Source organism: Phaenicophaeus curvirostris, chromosome 6, assembly GCF_032191515.1.
Source record: "Phaenicophaeus curvirostris isolate KB17595 chromosome 6, BPBGC_Pcur_1.0, whole genome shotgun sequence".
In the NCBI taxonomy this organism is placed as follows: Eukaryota; Metazoa; Chordata; class Aves; order Cuculiformes; family Cuculidae; genus Phaenicophaeus; species Phaenicophaeus curvirostris.
In genome coordinates this window covers 55231098-55253538 of record NC_091397.1, presented here as the reverse complement: position 1 = coordinate 55253538, position 22441 = coordinate 55231098, and the positions used below count along the sequence as shown (strand labels likewise).

Here is a 22441-nt window from a genome sequence, read left to right as displayed (position 1 = left end):
GTAAAAATGGGAAATGGTTTTGAAAACTGCAATAGATTCAAATAGTGGAATATTAAAAAAAAAAATTTGATCAAGACTGTTTAGGTGAGGAATGTGGAGGAGTTCATTTTATGAGCATTCCCATTTTCCCCCCTCATCACTTTTCAGGCAAGTTTACTGGAAGATACACAAGTTGCTACTCCTGGTAGAGGCCAAGACCCATCATCCTCACACTGTAATAGAAGTTTGACCCAGACACTTTGCCACTGTTTCAGTCCTCATGATGCCACGCTACTAAGAAGAGACCACCCCACTCAATCAAATTCAGAAACAACACATTTACAAAGGCAAGAGTCTTTTCCTCAGCCAAGCTCCAATATCACAAATCCAGAATCACTACTTCATGGATCAGATTTGACAGGGCTCATTTCAGCAGCCGACATTACAAACCTAATGGCACACAACAATAATTTTGATGAAATTAAACTCAAGTTTTTGGCTTTGGAGGATGGCTTTGGTCCTACAGAAGTTTCTCAGCCCTTTGAAGAACCTGGCTTAGATTCGGAACTGTCTTTGAATTCAAATCACAACATCGTCTCTTACTCAATCTGCAGTGAACATGCTGTTGGGTACAGTGGTGATGTTAAATCTGTTTCTTTGCATGGCTTAGGAGCTGTTGATAGCCAAGGACACAGTAAATATGTCCATGTAGAATATCCAGGTGACTCAGAGTGTTCTAGAGAAGCCACACTTCAGCGGCCTCTTCGTAACTACACTTATAATCAGCTGCCGAATCAAGCTGCATCCACTCTGGAGCATCAGCAGCAGATGTGGATGGAGAAACCATCTGAAGTAAAAGACAAGTGTCATAATTCTACCAACCTTAGCAGAGATGAATGCAGTGCGAAAGCTCCGAGAATACCGTTTTCAGCAGATGAAATAGTGAGCATGCCCATCGACTCTTTCAACACCTTGCTAGCAAAGAACCACCTGACAGATACTCAGGTATTACTGCTACGTGACGTCAGACGAAGAGGGAAAAACAAAGTTGCTGCCCAGAACTGTTGTAAACGCAAACTGAATGCAATTCTTAACTTGGAGGAAGACGTACATAATCTTCAAACACAAAAGGAGAGCCTTAAAAAGGAGCACTCTCAGTGTAGCAGATCGATCAGCCAGATGAAACAAAAGTTAAACACCTTGTACCGCGACATTTTCAGTAGACTGAAGGATGACCAGGGCAGACCCGTTAACCCATGCCAATACATCATTCATTGTAGCAGGGAGGGCGCTGTATTCATAATACCAAAACATTTAGTCAAATCTAAACAGAAACAAGGTAAAAAAAAAGAGCAGAAAGAAAAATGAGATGGTTGCAGATCACTTGTTTGTTTGTTTTCCTGAAAGAATGACATTTGTATGAAGACTGTAGGTCAGGGATTACAGTAGTACAAGCAGAAAATACCACATTTAAGGAGGAAGACTGCATGTTCAAGGGTCTGGCAAATCCAGCAGGCTGCCATCTGTTAGAAGGTCTACAACCTGAGGTTTCCAAAGTAAACTCTGACTAGTTTTAATTAGAATTAAAGGACCTAGGCCATCAGTATAAGCATAGTTCTATAGCTATGTAAAACAAAACAAAAAAAAAACCTAGTTTCTGTTGATGGGGCAGAGGGTGTGGGGAACACATAGGGGCAGGGGGAACAAGCTTTAGATCAAAGTTACAGAGAGAAGAAAAATGTGTTTCAGCCCCAAGTACTTCATCCTTCATACACAAAGTGACTTTTTCTAGTATTCTTTTTCAGAACAGAAACAAAAATCGGGTTCACGTTCACCTTAAATTCACTGTGGATTTATGCATTTAAAGATGTGTAGTGCTTTGCATTTGTTAGATGTGTTCTGCTTTTCCTAGTTTTCTTCTGAGGAGAGAGGCCCAGGAAACTGTTGGGCATTTCTCACTACTTTCACCATCATGACTCTGAGAAAACAGTGTATCAATTAATTTCACAATTCATACGGACAATATAGAAACAGACCGTGAAAAGTAATTTGCATCTGATGCAACATTGTCTTACCTTCATCCTCTGCAACTGAATAGTTCTCATATTTCTTCCATGAAAATGAGTGACCGTGAATGGGTTCCTGTTCCATTTCCTAGTCTGTGATACATTTGTTATCCTCCCTTCCCCCTGCATTTGGATACCTTCCTCAAGGAAAAGTATTAGTATTTCTTTTTGGCTTTTTAAAACTGGTATTTTGTAAGCATCTTCAAAGTTACTACTTATTTGCACTTGTGAAAATGAGGCTGTACTCCAATAGTGGCTTTAAAGGAAGAGTTTTTGATATTTATTTATTTGTGCCATGAAAAAGAAGACTTACATTCAGTCATCTGCTTATGCACAAGTTTCATAGAATCATAGAATAACCAGGTTGGAAGAGACCCACCAGATCATCGAGTCCAACCATTCCTATCAAACACTAAACCATGCCCCAAGTTTATCCTTTTCTATTTTATAACTTAAAAGGAACTGCCAAAGAGGTGGCCTAAAAGGCATTAAGTGATTAAGAGGGAACGTTAAGAGGCCTCCGAGGTAGTACGGTATTAAAATCATCCCTAACGTTAACAACTAGGTGGCAACAAATACTACAAATCCCATCAAGCTTATATTAAAAGAGAGGTCACTGGATATGGTACAATGACAGAGTAGCAACTTTATGATCAGCTATGTTAAGAGTGCACCAAACACAAATGAAACTACACATACATGAATATAAGTACAAATAACAAATGACACCTTTTGAAAAAATAAACTGCCATTAGCACGTAAACTACGTTGTTTGCTTGCACTTCTGTTTACAGTAACAGGTAGCATCGAGCGCTATTTTCTAAAAAGCACTGCCTCAGAGTGCAAAATGCACTAAATTGTTAATGACACAATCAGCCATTTCAATTTGCTCTGCATTTTCTATTAAAAGATTTTTTTAAATATGTGTACACCTGTTCTTTTATCAGTTTTGCCACAGCCTCAAATTGCTATGGTAAATTCATAGCAGGAACTCATTAGCAAGGCCCTGAAATTTCTTGCTGTTAGTCAAGCATCATTGTGAAGTGCATCTACCCTAACTGGTACTCACAAAGAAGTAATTACTAGGTTGCGAATTCAACCAAAACATGCAACAGGTAACAGATACCTATGATGAACTGTGAACTTCATTTTGAGTTCTGGGAAAAAGAGAAAGTAGCTCTGAGTCAGCACAGTTGTTATAATTAGCATAATAAGCATTTTAAAGTCTATGCATGCAGCTTTTGCAGGACCAGGGCTTTAGGTCTACTTTATGGGCCATGTGCACCAATTCTGATAAATATTAAATTAGACCCATAATGAGTAAAACCAGAAACTGAAATATTCTCGTTCTGGGGCCTCACATATTTCTACAGTCTCGGAGCGGGTAAGGCTAACCCTCAGACGTCCTCTCCATCAGCAGAAGTGCTGTGAGCTCTGAGAACTTGCATAAAGCCAGCTAATGAAATAAAGCATAGACTCATTTGGTTAACGGTTATGTTAAGTTTTGGCATGTGCTGAAAATAAACATGTTGGAACTAAACATAAGGAGGCACTAGAACAGGTTCCTCAGCGAAGCTGTGGCTGCCCCATCCCTGGAGGTGTTCAAAGCCAGGTTGGATGGGCCTTGGGAAGCCTGGTCTGGTGGGAGGTGTCCCTGCACACAGCAGGGAGGTTGGAACTGGATGATCTTTAAGGTCCTTTCAAACCTAACTGCTCTATGATTCGGTGAGCTATCCTAAGGGAAAGCAGCATACTTCAACAGCTTCCTATAGAACTAAGGTACCGGCCCCAATTCCATCTAGCTCAGTTACACGTAAACCTACAGACTGAAAAGCAGCATGAATTCCACTAACAGCTAATTCCACCACTGTTACTTTTCAACAATTGTGTTCCCTTTAGGAAGTTTATAGAATCATAGAATCACCAGGTTGGAAGAGACCCGCCGGATCATCGAGTCCAACCATTCCCATCAATCTCTAACCCATGTCCCTCAGCACCTCGTCCACCCGTGCCTTAAACCCCTCCAGGGAAGGTGACTCAACCCCCTCCCTGGGCAGCCTCTGCCAGTGCCCAATGACCCTTTCTGAGAAAATCTTTTTCCTAATGTTCAGCCTAAACCTCCCCTGGTGGAGCTTGAGGCCATTCCCTCTCGTCCTGTCCCCCATCACTTGGGAGAAGAGCCCAGCTCCCTCCTCTCCACAACCTCCTTTCAGGGAGTTGTAGAGAGCAATGAGGTCTCCTCTCAGCCTCCTCTTCTCCAGGCTAAACACCCCCAGCTCTCTCAGCCGTTCCTCATAAGGCCTGTTCTCCAGCCCCCTCACCAGCTTCGTTGCTCTTCTCTGGACTCGCTCCAGAGCCTCAACATCCTTCTTGTGGTGAGGGGCCCAGGACTGAACACAGGATTCGAGGAGCGGTCTCACCAGTGCCGAGTACAGAGGGAGAAGAACCTCCCTGGACCTGCTGGCCACGCCATTTCTGATCCAAGCCAAGATGCCATTGGCCTTCTTGGCCACCTGGGCCACTGCTGGCTCATGTTCAGTCGCTGTCAACCAACCCCCCCAGGTCCCTCTCCTCCAGGCAGTTTCCAGCCAGACTTCTCCTAGTCTGTAGTACTGCACAGGGTTGTTGTGCCCCAAGTGCAGGACCCAGCATTCAGCCTTGTTAAACCTCATGCCATTGGACTCTGCCCAGCGGTCCAGCCTGTCCAGATCCCTTTGCAGAGCCTCCTTACCCTCCAGCAGATCAAAACTTCCACCCAGCTTAGTGTTGTCCGCAAACTTGCTAAGGGTGCAATGTTATGTATGAGACTACACTATCAACTCTACCCCTACAAAAATCCCACAGGTGAATTAGTGACATTGGGCACACTGAGTGTGGATGACAGAGCACCAAGTCTGGATGTCCCTCATCTACCTACCCACAAAGAAGACAAAAGAGTAGGCACAACTCAGAACACTGGGGGCTTTTCCCTGATTTTAGTCATCTGGTATTGCATCTTACCCAAAAATGGTTTATACTGTTTTAAGTGTCTGCCCTGTGACCAGTTTACATTTAAAAAAAAAAAAAACCCGTAACACCACCAATCATTGCTTAGTCTTAACTGCACCTTACACTTTTTATTCTTACTTTTGCAAGTTAGACTAGATAGATACAAGTTATAGCAAGCTTTCCTCCCAAAGCAAAGGGTTCCTAAAGCTCCTTTTAATATGTTTATAGAATGGCTCTACTGTATTTTCAACCTATACACAAAAAGGAGACACTGCAGAAGAAAACAGCTTTGTTAAAGAAAACTTGTACCTACAATCATTTTAAGTGGTAAACCCCAGACTGAAGTCTACTCTGTCTCACCGATACATCATAACTTTTAAAAACTCAAATTCTAAGCATACAAACCAGGAACTATGCCGCATAAGAAAACAATGTAGAAGCAAATCTGGAAACAGACGTTCAGTGAAAAAGCATTTAAACCTGCATTCTACCTCACTCAATACTAACTTTGAGAAAGCACCTCCCTTCAGCAGAGAGAATGTAAACTCTTTCAGACTTGTTTCGTTGCTAAAAAACTGCAAAACTGAGGACTGTAGATAGAGCTGTTAATATAGCAACAACGAAATGCAAATACCAGCCTGAGAAGTCTCAATAAAACACCATTCCCATGGTAGAGATATTGAGTAGCCTATACCATCTCAGCAGTAAACTGTGTGTTACATTAATAATGACAAGAGGTTACCTGAAAAGGTCAGGAAAGGTCAGATTGAGAAAAACACTTAGTGGTAGGGAAATAACAAAGCATAGATTACCTTCTCTAGTAGTTCTAGGAGCAGCGTGTAGAGCTACAACAGCTTTAGGCAGGAGCTGCTCAGATCCAGACCATTTGTATGGACACAAGTGTAGCGCTTCCATTAGAATGCAATACCCAAGCATTGCTTATGAAATGCAAGGCTCAACAATCACGTGCAGGAATACCACAAACAGGCCCTGACAAAGAGACACAGCACACTGCTGTCACACACACTGAACGATCACTAACAGCACTGCACCGAAGTGCAGCTTTAGCTGCTTCATGCTTTGGTTTTATTGAAGAGACTTTGCTTTTTACAGAAGCTACATTTTACAAACAAAGACAGTTCCTGCTCAAAAGCTTACAATCTAGTTTTAAGAGGAGTAAGCCAGAGTAACAAATTTCAAGAAGAAACAAAATACAATGCAACTTCATCAAGAGCCGTTCAACAGCCTTAACAGCTTATCTCTTTGTCCCAAAATACAAACTACATTTGTATCTGATGACAGTCAGAAGTACAGTTCTAGCAAGAATCAAGGACAAAGTAGAGGCCTATAAATGAGGCAAACAGGACACTCAGCACCAAGTTCTAGTGAAAAATTATTTATTAAATAAACTGAAGAGATGACACATGTAACCATGTGAAATCTTATTACCATAGCGCACCTCATAAAAGCACTGCAACTGGATACCTGCTACACATCCACTAAAAATCCATTGGCTGCATCAGCCACTGATTTTCACAGAAAAGCCTAAAACCAGAGCAAGTGGAAAAAAGAATTGGGGGGGCTGGTGGGAATCTCATGCTGGTGAGAACTTGGGGGAACAGCAATCTTCCAGGACTTGCCCACAAAGTCACCTTGTTCATACAATGAAGCAGTGTAGGTCACAAGCTAGTTTGCAAAACCACACGGTCCCCAAACACTGTTGACCTAGTACATTCATAGCATTCTGTCAGGCAAGTCACACAGCCATTTAAAGTTAAACACTGTTTACTTTCATGGTTGTTAAATAAACCAGTTCTACATTAACTAGAATAGCTTGACAACACTAACACTTCTGCTGCAATGTAAATGTACACTAGCTGCAAAGCAAGAACACAACTGTTAAAAGGGACAATGGGACTTGTGGCAATATGTATAATTACCCAGGAACACCCCCCCATGTTATACTTGTGTATATTCCTACCAGTATCACTGTATGAATGAGAAGCTGGCATAACCCCACACACACTCAGGAGGAAAAGTATACAGCACTATCAGGGTATTTCATTTGCATCATGCACTCTGTTTTGAAAACAAATCAAAATGCTAAAGCCATAGGAAATGTACTGTGTCAGTATGTTCTCTGCAAATGTTTCTATTTCACTAGTGTGTTCAAGTTGCTGAAACAAACTCGGCTGACAGCTCCTTGAAAATTCAGATCTATGGTTTTGCAGTATCATTTCATCCCAAAGACAGTACATACACTCATCATGAAACCAAAGGAATATATTTTCCCCACACATGAAAAATTCAATTCCTGCTAATCCTGAAGGATTAAGAGCCATTTCTCACATGTTCCTGAACGCTTTTCAACACCTGAAGCAGAACCAGAATCTAATAAAATTCATCTTTAATTGTAAATCATTCAGAGAACATGAAGTCTGAGTGGCCAGAACCCTGGTATGGACCTTTTTTTACCATCACTTTATAAACACCAGTCATACTCTGTTCTTCTTTGGGATTGTTTTTGCTCCCATACCGGTTACCAACAAGTTGTATTGTCTTTCACATTCTTTCCTCAGCTTGCTGCAGGCAAGCTGGGCCTAGTACCAACAACCTGATAGTCAGTTCTTGGAACACTGAAACATACTGACCAGCAACATTACCCTTACTTTGAAAAAAGGAAGCCTGTAGATTGACATTAAACTCAACTTCTTATAAAAGAGAAGCACAGATTGTCTGAAGATCAGTAATTGAACACACACAGTTGTTTTTATTCCAAGTTGCTAGCTATCCATATCAAGTCGACTCAAAACAGTGACTTCTCTCACTGAATTCATCACTAAACACTGATTGTCACTTTCTTCAATTCTTAAGAACATACCAAGAAAGAAGAGTCATGAGGCTTCTTAGCAGTAAGACAACAGGAGACTTACTCAAATACTCCAACCTTTCAAAATATTAAAGTATTTGGTAACTTAGTTTTTTGCAGACTGCTGTCCCCTTTTATACACTCCCTCCCCCTCTTACCAGTAAACCAAAGTAAGAATATCCTCATTATGGAAAGTCAGGTGCTCAATTAAATGTATTTTAAACCTGGTTGCAAAACTACTTAAAGAGTGTGAATATCTCAAAGAGAAAGACAAGAGTAAGAATCACTCCTCTCTGAAGTGTTGGTTTATTTTTTAAATGCCCTAGGAATGCAGACGTGGCAACTGTGAAGAAAAAGATTTCCATTAACTAAATCTAAGCTCCAGGAAAGTGAATGCCTTTATCAACTGGTCAACTCATTCTGTTGGAAAGAACAAAGTAAAGCAGATTTTGTGCCTTCATTTTCTCCTTCCGTTGCAGCCCACTCGATACCTATACAAATACTTCATAGTTTGACTTAATAAACAGAAAAAAACCCATGTAAATCCTTAAATAAGGTTAAAGACATTATGATTCTGCAAGAGCTAAGCATGCATGTTTAAAGTTTATAATAAACCATTACGTGGGTAACAGGCTAAAGAGCACAGACTGAAGATACCTTCCCTCAAATCCATTCCCAAGTGAAGCTTTCCCAAGCTCACACTTGTTTGGTTTAGTTTTGGGGTTTTTTTGGTTTTCCCCCCCAGAGGATGCAGCTATCAGCAATACAATTTCGGTACAGTGGGAACATTACATTCCATTCAGTTTTTCTCAATACTAAAAGCTCTTTACAAGTGAAAACGATAAAGCTATTGTCCTATCACATTTTGACAAACTGCCTGAAGTGTTAAGTTTCATTAACAGGAAAGGAGGAGGTACTTTTTATGAAGTGATATAAAATACAGCCAAAAAGCTATTTTAAAGCAATTGTGTCCAACAGCAAGATCAGCATTTTTAATTTGTAGCACTGTTTCTCCCAACAGAGAACAGATGCCCATGGTCAGAGGTACAAGTTCTGCAAATACACTGGCCAAGTTGACTTTTTTAAAAGCCACCTCAAAATGGAATGTTTCAAATAATGAGAGGGTCTAAAAGCTGCGCGTAAACATTATTTAATGTTAGACACACTAATTCTTATTAAGCATTACACTAGAACTACTTTGGTATAAAAAAATACTTTATTTTAAAGCTATGAAAGTTATAAAAATATGTAGTTAAACTTTTTTACTCACAGAATGTTTTGTATTTTAACATTAGTGATTTGTTTCTCCTAACGAATCTGAATTTTATTCGAAAGGTTTACAAGACATTATTACTATAATTTAAAAAACCCAGCATTACAGGGAGCTGTACTAATTGTGATGTTTTATCAGTATTCATTTAACCTCTAAGAATTTTAATGAAGGCAGCAAAAACAACTATTTTCTGATGATACAGAATTTCTTATTTCTTGAAGCGTTTCTGTGGTTGACCACTTCTTCATTAGTTACCTGCAGCATGGCACCTTCCTGCCAAAGAAAAAAAAAGTGTATCTGAAGATGTTTATCACATATGTCTAAACCAAATTACCAATAGGGGAACTTCAGCCATTTTTTAAAAAAAAAAAAGTATAAGCAGTTCACTGGTGTGTCTAACAAAAAAAAACGAACAGGACTTTAGTTATCAGAGTCCATGTTCTTCAGCGGGTAGCCTTTTGAAGGCAATGGAACTTTGAAGTTAGGGCATTTTTTGGTTGCCTTTTTTTGAGTTTTGTTGATTTTTATTTAAAAACCAATTCTAGTAGAGTATGCCACCCTTACTCTGAAAAACTCATCAGTTGACAAATTTTCATTAATTTGAGGTGCAAATATTCAATACAGTGAGAGTAAGGCTGACTGAATTTGGCACTAAGGTTTATCAGCTGCAAGAACTATAAAAAATGGTGGACACCTCAACACTCTAGCCAAATTCCAATTTATGTAATTACATTATACACCTATGAAATACCACCTGCAGTTTCATTTGAAGTTTTCACTTCCCCTCCTAAAGAACTGCTTATGCAGTTGGTTAAAAGAATGGACGACACATTCCTTCAGAGGCAGATGTATTCTGTGGTGCAATTTTTTTCCTTACACGTAAACAGTCTACAGTTACTCAGGAACCTTCAGGACGAAACGTGTTATGTTAAGTAGATTACAGCAGACAAGACACGTAACAACATAGTTCATTTTCAACAGCACAGAACCACCTTCATTGCATTACCTTGCAACCACCGTAATGCACAGACTCCCAAGAAAAAATAAAATGTTGCAGGATGCAAAAATAAAGTTGTATGATTTAATTAACTTGTGACCTACCATTTTAACTACCAACACCAGGGATGGAACCCTTGCAAAGCTTTACTAATGGACACTTGCAGGTCTCATTTGTTCAACTGTAGCAGTGTACAGTGGCAGCAGTCTATGCTTGTCCAGGGTTCATATCATAGCTAGATTCCAGTAGGAAAAAAATATGTTAAGTAGCTGAAATTAACAGAAATTTGTTTGTAAAAAATTTAATAATACAAGAAAACAGGATTCACAAATTTCTTTTCAATTGGTAATTGTTAATTAATTGCTATGTTAAACTACATAATGATAATAACTATACTCAAAGAATACTGTCGTACAAAATTAGTTTCTTTTTTTTTTGAACATTAAGAAAGGAAAAGTAAATAAGATCTTACCTAAAGAAGTTTAACTGAAGCTTAGAACTACTTTGCTCTAGACCCTCAGCCTTCGTTGACATCCTTATCAAACTACCGTAGTTAAAGCTTTGCAGAAATACAGCGCAGCTTTTTAAGACTGGCTGAACTTAGTGACGTTTTCAAGACTTCTCTTGTACTAGACCTGTGTCCCTGGAAGAGTACCTCGCTGGGGATATTTCCTTTCCTTGCCATTGAAGAAGCAGCATCTAAAAGATCTAAAAAGGTGTTTCTCCTTGCAGAGATACCCCTTAAGTTATCTAGATAGTTTAAACCTGATCATTTACAGACAACATACTTTTTTCTGACCAGCATTTAATTTTACACGTACAACAATAGCTTTATATTATTTGTGGGACCTTATGCTACCCACTCCTTGCCTTATTTTACAATATTAAAAAAAAATCTAAAATTACACAATATTTCCTTTAGAATTATTTTATTAAATCATAAATGTACAACAGCTTCTTAACTCTACACACGCACTTAAATTTTTAAAAGGAAAACGTTATGTCTTATTACACCATGATCCTGGCTAATAGCTTTTCAAAACTTTGAGAAAAATCTTAAAAAAGGTTTCACATGTCACCTGAAACTTACAAATTTAACATTATCAAAGGAATGCTTCTACACTTACAAAGACCACTAGAAAGAAACAACAATTAAAAAGCTAAGAAACTGTCTCAAAGGCATTTTTACAATCCTTCCTCCACAGTAAGGTAATGTTATTAAATAATCCAAATCCATTCACAAAATGGCTCTCTGCATCTGCTCTGGTGTCTTCTGCCATACCACTGCATATTTATGCATGACTGAGATAAGTGTTTCCTTAACATTGTTATTTCGATAACCTGAAGCTGTTCTGTTACCTCTGGGCTCTCATCCTCTCCTATTTATACAGTGAAGCCTGTTTCAACAGAAGTAAAGAGTAAAAAAATAGGTTATGAAATTGTTCATCTAACCATTTTTTAAAGGAAAGATAATACGATCCTAAAAAGCTTTTAACTCCTGCAGCTACTCTCAAGAATCACTGCAATTTTAACACTTAGAAACATACTTACCCATGGCATGCTTGAAGAAACTCAGTAACGGCTCCTCCCTCCATATCCACCACTTCCTCCACTGCCCCCTGGACCATAGTTCCCTGCAATTGCAGAAAAACAAGAAACAGAACAGTCAAGTACGCTTTTTAAATCTAGGAATGCTTTTGACTACTATATATTAACGTCCGCTTTACTTCCAGAGACAGCACGTACAATAAATATTTTCACATTTTGCTGCCTTTTGCCAAACCTCCAAGAACTGCCACAAAAACTACATGCTGAAATCTTAAAAAGATTCAACAGAGTCACATGTAATTTGATACACTGTACTGCCTTGAACCTGTGAGGGCTGAATTTATCTGTATGCTAAACCTTGCAAGAAAAGGCTTTGTGTTTCAGTTTGTTTCACAAGTTTTACATGCCACATTTAATAACATTTAGACAAAGAGGAAAAAAATGTCAGAGAAGCAACACTACAAGAGAAGAAAAAGAAATCCCAGCAAGTGTAGTGGACATTAACTAGACTCTCTACAAATACTGTGAGCTGATAGCGAAAAACACAAAACTTCACTCTTTACAGAACAAACTGCAAAACATTTCATACTATTTGAGAAGCTTGTATCTTGTCATTTATCTTTTTAAAAATAGTAATTTTCCCCACAACAACCTTTACAGTCTCAGGATGAGAAATTGTAGCCAACTTGCACAATGAAGATGGGCACTACGGTGTATCTACTGCAGAATTTATCCAATTTCTACATATCAATCTTAGAATAGTTTGGGATGGAAACGACCTTTAAAGATCATCTGGTTCCAACCAAGCAATCATAGGGAGGGACGTATTTCCGGGATGGGGCATGATGACTTCTCTGAGCAACCTGTTCCAGTGCCTCACCATTAACAATTTCTTCTTTCTATCTAATGTTAATCCACCCTTTTTTCAGTTCAAAACAGTTACCTCATATCCCATCATCCATTCCACCTCCCTGAAAGGCTCAAGCCCACCCACCGCTCTGTCTCTAAGGCAAGTCAGGACATATACAATACCTCCACCATATGGTCCCCCCATGTTCCTGCTGCCACCAAAATTTCCACTCTTCATTGGACCGTAATTTGAAGGTTGTTGGTTGTAGTTTCCAAAATCGTTATAGTTTCCACTTCCATAATTGCCTGTATTATCAATACAAAAGTGGAGAAGTGCCTAAATGAGCTAAAATGCCTATGGTATTCACAAAGTTCCCTCATTGTTAAGAGTTGTAAACAAAGTACAAAATCACACAGGTATTCCAGCAATGTATGCACCAAACTGCTTTTTCATACTATTCGGAAAACAAAACTTCCTTAGGCAACATTTACCATGCCCACTCCTCCCCACCAAACCTTCAATGACTTGCTAATTTCAGGACAGTAGGTTACCTCCTCCATAGTTGTCATAACCTCCTCCATAGCCCCCACCCTGGTTTCCATATCCAGGGCCTCCTCCGCCATATCCTCCTCTTCCTCCTCCATAACCAGGACTGCCACCGAAGTTGCCACCTATGACAACATAATCCTTTAAAATAAACTTTTCAGCGTAGAAGGCAACCAGCTTCTACAAAATCAAAGCACTTCTATTTACAAGTCTATAGGGGAAGAAAAGGGTAGGAGTTCTGTGAACAAACTTCTATGAACGTGACTTTTAAAGGCACGTAACAGCTTCCACCCTAACTAAACTGTGACAAAAACCCACCACTGGACCACCTAAAAGCCTCAATTAAGAGGCTTATCATTTTCCAGGCAATTTACAAAACACTGCTGATCTAAAGAAAACAAAAAGGTATGGCTGTCCCAGAAATAACCACACAATTTGCCATATAAAGGTTTAACGTGATTCAACAGGTATGCCTGCATCTTAAAGCCAACAAAATGGCTTTGGCAATTAATATTAATTTTATATAAATGGTAAGTAAATATAAACATGTTTTTGAATGAGAGAACAAGAACAACCATGTCCACCACCAAAAAAGTAAACTAACCTCCAGGTCCTCCACCATATCCATTATACCCATCACCAAATCCACGACCACTTCCATATCCATCTGTCGGAAAATTAAAAAGACATATTTCAAAAAGTATTTAAATTCACCTGTAGCACACTCGCCACACACTCAAACCCCTATGACTATAAAGGCCAAATCTCAGGTTACTGATTAAGCACATGTAGACTTGAATTCAGAAAAATGTGCGCGAAAGCATGTCCCATCATTACTCTGCACCTTCTGTTTTCTTGCATTTGTAAGGCAATCCGTTTTAATTTTGGACATAGACCTTCCACTGTAAAGGTCAGGCAAGTGCTGCACAGAATTATGGAGGGGAAATTTCTGAATTCCTTAAGAAAATTACTAAGTTCTGGTTAATTTTTCCTTTTAAAAGTAATCTTAAAAATAAAAAATATGGAAAGAAAATCACTATAATGTGTACTACAGAAGAGGTCTGCAAGTTAATTTTCCTCTAGATTCTCCAACTGCTACAGCTGCATTGAAATTAAACAGCAGTAGCTACAAAGTTACCAAGAACCAGAAAGACGGTATAAATAAATAATAGCAAAATGCTACAAACATGCCTGTCTTACCAGCTCCCCCTCTAAAATTGCTGCCAGGTCCTGGACCAAAGTTGCCACCACCTCCACGGGCATCACCAAAACCGAAGTTCCCTGTAAACAGTTTAACGTTTTTAAGTGGCAAGATCATGGAAAGTGAACACAAAAAAACAACCACAAACAAGTAAGTGTTATTTGTACATACCTCCTCTCCCACTCCTAGAATTTTGAACTTCCTGCATTTCCTGTCTGGAGAGAGCTTTCCTTACTTCTGCATTATGGCCATTGATGGTGTGATACTTCTGCACTGTAATCACATAAAATAAAATACCATCAGCATTTAACTACTGAGCTGGCAACAAATATCAGGCTTCAAAAAATGAAGTACTTTCCAAATTAATCCACACATATTCCATATCATTACTAAAAAACCCAAACAAACAAAAACCCCCCAAACAAACAAAAACCCCCCAAACAAACAAAAACCCCCCAAACAAACAAAAACCCCCCAAACAAACAAAAACCCCCCAAACAAACAAAAACCCCCCAAACAAACAAAAACCCCCCAAACAAACAAAAACCCCCCAAACAAACAAAAACCCCCCAAACAAACAAAAACCCCCCAAACAAACAAAAACCCCCCAAACAAACAAAAAAAACTTAAGATTTTTAAGCAAAGACGCCAATACTTATTTGACAACACTTGTTCCTACACAATTCATGTAAACTACAACATTCATGCACATTAACTCTATAGGATAACAGAATTAGTTAAGTTTAGCTTTACACAACTGCTGTGACTGCAAGGACTAATACTTTCAAATGAGTGAGTTAAATCATGCTTACTTACATACAATTTTATCCACAGGATCATGGTCATCAAATGTAACAAATCCAAACCCTCTCTTTTTACCAGACTGTCTGTCAGTAATGATTTCAATAGTGTCGATTTTTCCATATTCCTCAAAGTAGTCACGAAGGTGGTGCTCTTCAGTGTCCTCTTTAATACCACCAACAAATAGTTTTTTCACAGTAACGTGAGCACCAGGTTTTCCAGATTCCTGTTAAAAGAATCCCTTACATTATCACAGAGAAAAACAATTTCACTAATCCCTATTTTGCCAGGAACAGGGTACTGATAAACTAAGATTTTTCAGGCCCTGAGGTAGCCCTGTTATGATGCACGTCCCTTCCCTTCTGAGAGGGAAGCAACCTGGGGTTATTTAGAGGTTCTTCCTCCCCTCTTTATGTCAAAGCAAGCATTGAAGAAGATACAGACAGACGTGCTACAAAATGCACAAAAGTAAATTAAAAGCCTTTAAACATATTTAGAGAAAGCACAAGATCAACTGTGCATAAGAACTGCAAATATTTATTAACTTAAAGCCTAATTTTTATAACAGAAACAGCTTCTTCTGCCCATCTCCCCAACAGCACTGAAGCTCACATTCCACTCCTATCAACAGCAAAAGTCACTGAACCTCAGCAAGTTCACAGCAATGCATTTTAACCCCTATACAAAATACAAAGAACGTTCATGGGTTCTTTTTATATTTTGAGATGAGATCCAAGCTGCTGCACTAGGTAAGAATGACTTATTCCTAAAGCTTAGCAATAACTTTATATTAATCAACGACATACACGCACCACTTTTCTTTCTGCATTTGGAAAAAATGTAATTAAAGTGGGATAGCTAACAAGGGTACCAACGGTTATGATTTCCATTTCCCTTAACCTCTTAAGACAGCTCACTCAACTCCAGTTCACCAGTCCAAATGCATAGAACATCTGGGTGCACGGTGAACAGAAGTAACTTAGAATGTGCAGTTGCTTCTGAAGCACCCATGTGCCACAGCAACCAGACTGATAAGTTTACAGGTGCACCACATTCAAGTGCACCCATCTAATCTGTACCCTGAAATTTAAAACTAAATATGTCTGGGGCTAAAACCAGAATAGTGCTAAGCTGATTCTACACACCACCACTGGAAAAAGAATATCCCCCCTACAGTCTCTATTTGTAGTAATTTCATTCAATTACACACCTTTCAGAAATACACAAAATGCTCTTGGGATAGAGTCAGGAGATATTGAGAGTTTATTCACTTGAGGTTTAGCACCTGGAACCATTCCACAGAATAGTATGGATTTTGCATAATTACAGGCATCCAACATGCGTTCACTAACAATACCTTCACACTCCAGTTCTGTTCCTTGCAGACATGCTTCTACAACCTGAATCACTTAATAATTCACTGTAGTTTAACAGACACTCATGTAACAGTGCCATTAAACAGACCAAAAGTATGGGAAACAGTGACATGGTCTTTAGACTACAGAATTTCAACTCAGGCAATATTAAATGAGAACAAAGCATAACGGTCTGACCAAAACAGAGATTTCTTCTTTCAAAGCATGGAAAGTATCCGCTTTCAAAGTCAAAATTACCTCTCTAGCCACAGCTCTTTTAGGCTCAACCACCCTTCCATCAATTGTGTGAGGTCTTGCAGCCATGGCTGCATCAACTTCAGCCATGGAGGAGAATGTTACAAAACCAAATCCCCTTGATCTTTTGCTTGCAGGATCCCTCATTACCTAAAAAACAATAAACAAGATTAAACCGTTTCTACTTGTCTCACATTAAGCTTAAAACAAGATCTGAAGAAATGCGTAAACTTCGCTTGACATCACAAAACCAAACCATCCTTGTCCTCTAAGACTCTACTCAGAAAAGCTACTATTATCAGTGACATACTCTGAAGACTGCAGACTTTAAATCTGTGTTACTAATTAAGTATTTACTGCTCCCAGAACAAATTCAGTGGAGGAACTTCTACAAGAATCGCCATCCTTAGAGGTATTACAAGACATATAGGTGTGGCACTCAGTTACATGATTTAGTGGTGGACTTGACGGTGTTAGGTTTACAGTTGGGACTTGATCTTAAGGGTCTCTTCCAACCTAAATGATTCTCTGAAAAAAATCACAAAGACATCCTTTTCCAGCTTTCCTGGGGGTGCTTACCAGGATACCAGCTTTCTACCAAAGGTTACCAATCACAAAGACCTAACATTGCTCTGTGTAAGTGCTCCCTAATGCACTTCAGCCAATGACACCCAACTTTAAACCACTGAAGTCGGTGATTGCAGATAATCTGTAAGATTTAACAGAAAACAGATTGTGAACACTCTTATAACTCTTATCAATACAGTTTGCAAGGGAAAGCCTAGATATAGTTTCAATGGACTGGGCTGAATTATGTACAAACCAACCGTTTTTTATTTACTATTCCATCTTTTCTTTAAGCTATCTAGAAAATAACCCCCCCTACTTTTGCAATTTCTAATCATTCTGCACCTTTGTAGCTTACTAGTTTGCCGAACTTACCACACAGTCTGTAAGCTTTCCCCATTGCTCGTAATAACTCCTCAAGCTCTCCTCTGTTGTTTCAAAGCTTAGGCCACCAATAAACAGTTTGCGGAACTGCTCCTTTTCCCTCTATCACAGAAAAGAGGATTATATTAACACAATTAGTAATACGCCCTTTACATCAGAATCATTAGGCATCAATAATAGTCCCTTAAGCGTCTAAACCTTCCAGTAAGACATTTTTCAACATTAGGCTTGGCTCTTCTTATGTTCAACCACTATATGAGAAATTAGGCAACTTATGCAGTTTTATGGGGATATCTTCATAATACTGATTTTAATAACGTGCTTCTTCTCATCTCTCCCTCCAAATACTAAGTACCAGGGACTATACTCAAAGACTTCAGACTATTCAACTCAAAAGTCTTTAAAAGCTGCTCTTTAAAGAAAAGAAAGTAAAAAACCCGGAAGTTAAAATTACAGATAACATGAATTCATTCATACCGTCTGGTTCTAACTCAGATGGCATTTATTTTTAAAATGCATTCTGGCTCAAACTGGTGTCCATGTATACTATCATGCTGTTTACCCAAGGCATTAAAAATAAATAAAGACAAAGCTAAAGACGTTCTAAAACAGGTTGCAGATTCCTATTTTCTCAATAATGAATGAATGCCGAAGAATCTCTAGAATTCATTTGAGATCTCACACCACCAAAATCAGCGGTAAACCTGTCTACCCTCAAAAGCATGAGTATCAAAATTAATTAGATTCGCTTAACAACAGGAGTGTGAAAGACACATTCACGTATCTATCCACGAACATAAATTACGGTTTTGCTAAGACCTCGTTATATTATCTTCCAGGCAAATTACCACTGTCCCTGTCCAGCAGAAATTTCTGCTATAAGGACAGGACCATAAATTAAAAAACCCAGCATCAATAATAAGGCATTACAACTATAATTTTGTATGTGGTATTACACTAAAGCAGGAAAAACAACCTTCTAATCTCCTCCAGTTAAAAATACTTTTAAAATTAACTTGTTATACTAAGCAGGCATCATACAATTCCAATTATGAACTGTAAGATTTGGAAAATAAGCAAAACAGTTCTGTGTACAAATGCTTTAAAAAGCATTAGGCCAATCTCCATGTACACCAGTAAGTTTTCTGAGGTTGTCCGAGGCAGGCCTGCATTTAACAGGGCAACAATTACTATAGACAGTACTGAATCAGTTTTTGTTCAAAATGCATCATCGGATTACCATTTTAGATACTGCAATCTGACAAAGAAGACCACCATAAAAAAAAAGCATTGCCTGTTTAAATCCCTCTTAAAAAAACTACCTGAAATCTGCTGTTGGACGTAGTACCTTTTCTTCTAAGCACCACAGAGGCTAGTACTGTCTCCTCCTTGTACATACAGGCAAAACGATTTTAAAAGCAGCAAACTCGTGTTATGCCAAGTTATCTTTCACCTCAGCTTTTAAAAAGGAATACAGGAAAGGATGCTGCCTAACACGCTTGGACTAAAAAGCCATATACTGCAAGTCATACTATCATTTATAATTTCAGTAAGTTAGCAGAAAAATCATTTTAAGCAATGATAGACGCCAAAAAAATTTCTCCCTTCAAATTACTTCAGTTTTGCTGCTTAAAAACTAGGGACTAGTTGCTACAGTTTCATATGTCCACAAAACACGACTGGCTATGTAATCAACAGGTGTGCATCTAATAATGCATATTCATGTTCTTATGAAAATATAAGAATCAAGCAAATCTAGTAGGCAGGTAGGATTTGTCCAATAAGTGTTAAGTTTACCTTTGAAAACCATTATAAACACCTAAATGAAATTCAACCAAGAAATGGAATCCATCAGCTGTAACAACTACATTTGTTTAAAGGACAAATATATACTACACGTTAAATGGAACAATATCATATTTTACAGATGTAGAAATTCTTAGAAACCGTAATCTACCATGTATTATCATACATGGTACGTGCCCTACCAAGAACAATGCCTAGGCACTATACACGTGAGGACACAGCAGTAACAAAATTCACTACCCGTTTTTCAATCAAAACCAGTGAGTGTAAATATCATAAACACGTTGCTCCACTAATATACGCACAGCTTCTGGATGCAGAGACACTATTTGACTCAAATATGTCAGTTTTGAGTAGCTCTGGTTAGTCCAGCATTAAAATCCCACCACCTTCTAGAATGCTCTGACCAACTGAAGTTTATGCTGAAGCTGTAAAATATGTGATAAAAACTATTATCACTCTAGTTCATCTCAGTATCTTAATGAAACCCAGTTTTTTGTAAAAACACCCTCACCCCTACAAACCGCCCCCAATATAAAATATTAAACAATATAAAACCTAGTAGAAAAACTTATTTCAAGATTTCCATAGCACGCTTTGCGGCAGGACTGTAGCATGGGAGGAAATCTTTATGAATTCTGCAGAATCCTCATCAGTGCTTCACTGGCTTAAAGCAACACTTCGAAGAACTAGAAAACGTAAGACCTTTGCTGAAAAGCAAGGAAACGTATTTCACAGAACAATAAGGTGTGGACAAGTACTCTAAGCTGATCGCAGACTGCTGCGGGGCTAAGAACCTGAGTAACAAAAACGCTTAACAAACGAGGGAGGGGGATCTCTGCAGCAGACCCGGCAAAAGCAAAGCCGGGTTCTGCGGGGCTCGGGACTCCAGCGGCGCGGAGCGGTGCCCGGGCCGGCTCCGCCATGTGGCGGAGCTCAGAACAGGGGCCCCCGCAGCCAGGAGGGAAAATGGCGCCCAGCGTCGCCTCCAGGGACAGCGATGCGGCGGGCGGCGAGCGACTCCCGCAGGCACCAAGCTCCGACGAAACCGAACGAACCCAACCGCGAACAAACGCGGGATTAGTAACGTCCTCCTCCTCGGGCTACACAGAAACCGAGCGCTGCGAACGGCGCGTTCCCACTGCACGCGGTGCCAGCGCCCGCCCCGCGGCTCTCGGCGTCGCCATTATCCCCCCCCCCACCACCCACCCCCCGCCACCGCCATTACCGGCCCCTCGCGTCCCCCCGCGGCTGCTACAGCGACCCCAGCCCCCCCCCCTCCTTCCAGAACCTTCCTCGCCGTTAGCGCTCCCATGGCGGAAAGGACACCCGACCCGCACCGCCACCAAGCGTTTAAGCCCACTCCTAACGCCCGGGGTCGGAAAAAACTCGCTCTGTACGCATAACCTTAAAGGCGAGCTCCGAATCTCCCCCTCTCGCCTACCATGTTCTTCATGGCTAACGCGCTCCCGCCCGCACGACCGGTCAGTAATGGCCGCCTCGGCTGTTACGTAATTTGAAATTCAGCTCCCGCAGTGCGAGCGCCCTCCTCGTCCAGCCCGGCCTCGCTCCCGAGGCTTTAGTTTAAAAAAAAAAAAAAAAAAAACTTAAAAAAAATAAGAAAAAAATCGAATCTGGAGCTTAAATATCTCCAGATGGGCAGCAGTTCTGGAAAAGGCCCCTACGCGTTTTTAGCGCGTAATAAGAAAAGTCCTCGACTCCCGTTAGTAATGGCCGTCGCCGGAATGAGCCGAAGGAGCCGTCGTCGTCAGGCTTATCCGCGCCGACAGCCGCCGGAAAGAGCCGAGCCGGCGAGGGAGCGCCTTCGGCTCGCTTCGGCAATTTCCGGAAATTGCCGAGGCGGGCGGTGACGGCGCTCGGGAGCCGCTCGGCGATTTCCGGAATTAGCCGAAGCGGGAAGCGACGGCGCTCGGCAATTTCCGGAGAAAAAAGACGCAGCGGCCTTAAGGCGGCCGAGACCGTTCGGCAATTTCCGACAACGGAAGAGACTCGTGAAACGTGCCCGAGCGGAGCCGAAACGGCCCCGATCGCCCCAGGCACCGCGACGACTCTTCCGGAAATTGCCGAACGGCCCCGAAGGCTTAAAGCGCGGAGCTAAAATGAGGCCCACGGCCACCTGTGGTACTGGCAGGGACGGGGCGGCAGCGGAACGAACCCCCAGTCTGCCCCCGCCGCCCCCACAATCCCCGTTGTTGGCGGCCTGGCCATTTTCTCCCCGCTCCGCCCTGGCGGGAAGACGCGATAACGACGCAGATTTTGGCGCGAGCGGGGGAGAAGCGGGGGGGGGAGGGGGGCGGCTCCGCCGCAGCCCTCTCCGCTCTCCCCTGCGCCGCCGCCATCGGCATTCCACCCGTCCTTCCCTCATCACCCCCCTCCCTCCCTCCTCTCGTCTCCCTGCAGCGGCCCCGCGACAAAGGGCGAGCCCCACGCACCAGGGAAATGGCGCCGCAGCCTCTCCTTTCTTCCCGCCCCCTCTTCTCACCCCCCCCCCCCCCCACACCTCCTGCCGCAGCTCCCAGGGAAAGCCAGCACGGGCTCCCCTCACACACACGCTTCCCCCACCAATAAAGCGATTTCTCGAGCCCACCCCCGTGCTTTTAACGAGGAGCAGCCCCCCCCCGCCCCCAACACACACACACCGCGGGCCCCGCTCGGCGGCGGGCGCCGCGCCCTCATGGCGGCGGCCCCGTCATGGCGGCGGCCGCGCTCTTCCCCCCGCCGCCTCACCCAGTCGCTTTCTCTGTCGCCGCGAGGCATCTTCCTTCTTTTGGACGCCTGACGCGGTCCTGCGCTGGCCCCCCGTTGGAGAGACGTCTTGGCCCCCCTCCTGGCGCTGGCGGCGACAAACGGTACGGAGGCTGCGGCTCGCGCGTAGGCGGCGGCGTGCGCTCTGCCCCGTCAACCGCCGGCGCGCGGCGCTCGCCCAGCCCAGCCC

The 22441-nt window shown here is 41.3% G+C and overlaps 2 protein-coding genes across 9 annotated transcripts in view; one reads left to right on the top strand and one right to left on the bottom strand.

Annotated features, from left to right (window-relative positions):
* The window catches only part of NFE2L3 (NFE2 like bZIP transcription factor 3), a 280625-nt gene that overhangs the window by 14185 nt on the left and 243999 nt on the right, over positions 1 to 22441 (top strand). The window contains exon 5 of the mRNA XM_069860266.1: positions 148 to 2314. Within this exon, the coding sequence (XP_069716367.1) occupies positions 148 to 1347 (1200 nt within the window). The 3' untranslated portion in view covers positions 1348 to 2314. The remainder of the gene's footprint in view (positions 1 to 147; positions 2315 to 22441) is intronic.
* HNRNPA2B1 (heterogeneous nuclear ribonucleoprotein A2/B1) lies at positions 6051 to 22433 on the bottom strand. 8 transcript variants are annotated; one of them, XM_069860240.1, is made up of 13 exons: positions 22234 to 22432; positions 17671 to 17781; positions 16732 to 16878; positions 15134 to 15344; positions 14489 to 14590; positions 14308 to 14397; positions 13721 to 13783; positions 13122 to 13241; positions 12753 to 12875; positions 11724 to 11806; positions 10645 to 11569; positions 10277 to 10407; positions 9097 to 9448 (listed from the first exon to the last, which is right to left on the bottom strand). In XM_069860240.1, the coding sequence occupies exons 1-10, from the start codon at positions 22261 to 22263 to the stop codon at positions 11745 to 11747; spliced, it is 1059 nt and encodes a 352-aa protein (XP_069716341.1). In that variant the 5' UTR covers positions 22264 to 22432; the 3' UTR covers positions 9097 to 9448; positions 10277 to 10407; positions 10645 to 11569; positions 11724 to 11744. The 8 variants fall into 8 exon arrangements, with proteins under 8 accessions (XP_069716342.1, XP_069716343.1, XP_069716341.1 ...); XM_069860241.1 differs by lacking the exon at positions 10645 to 11569 and having other exon boundaries at positions 6051 to 9448; positions 22234 to 22433; XM_069860239.1 differs by having other exon boundaries at positions 10277 to 11569.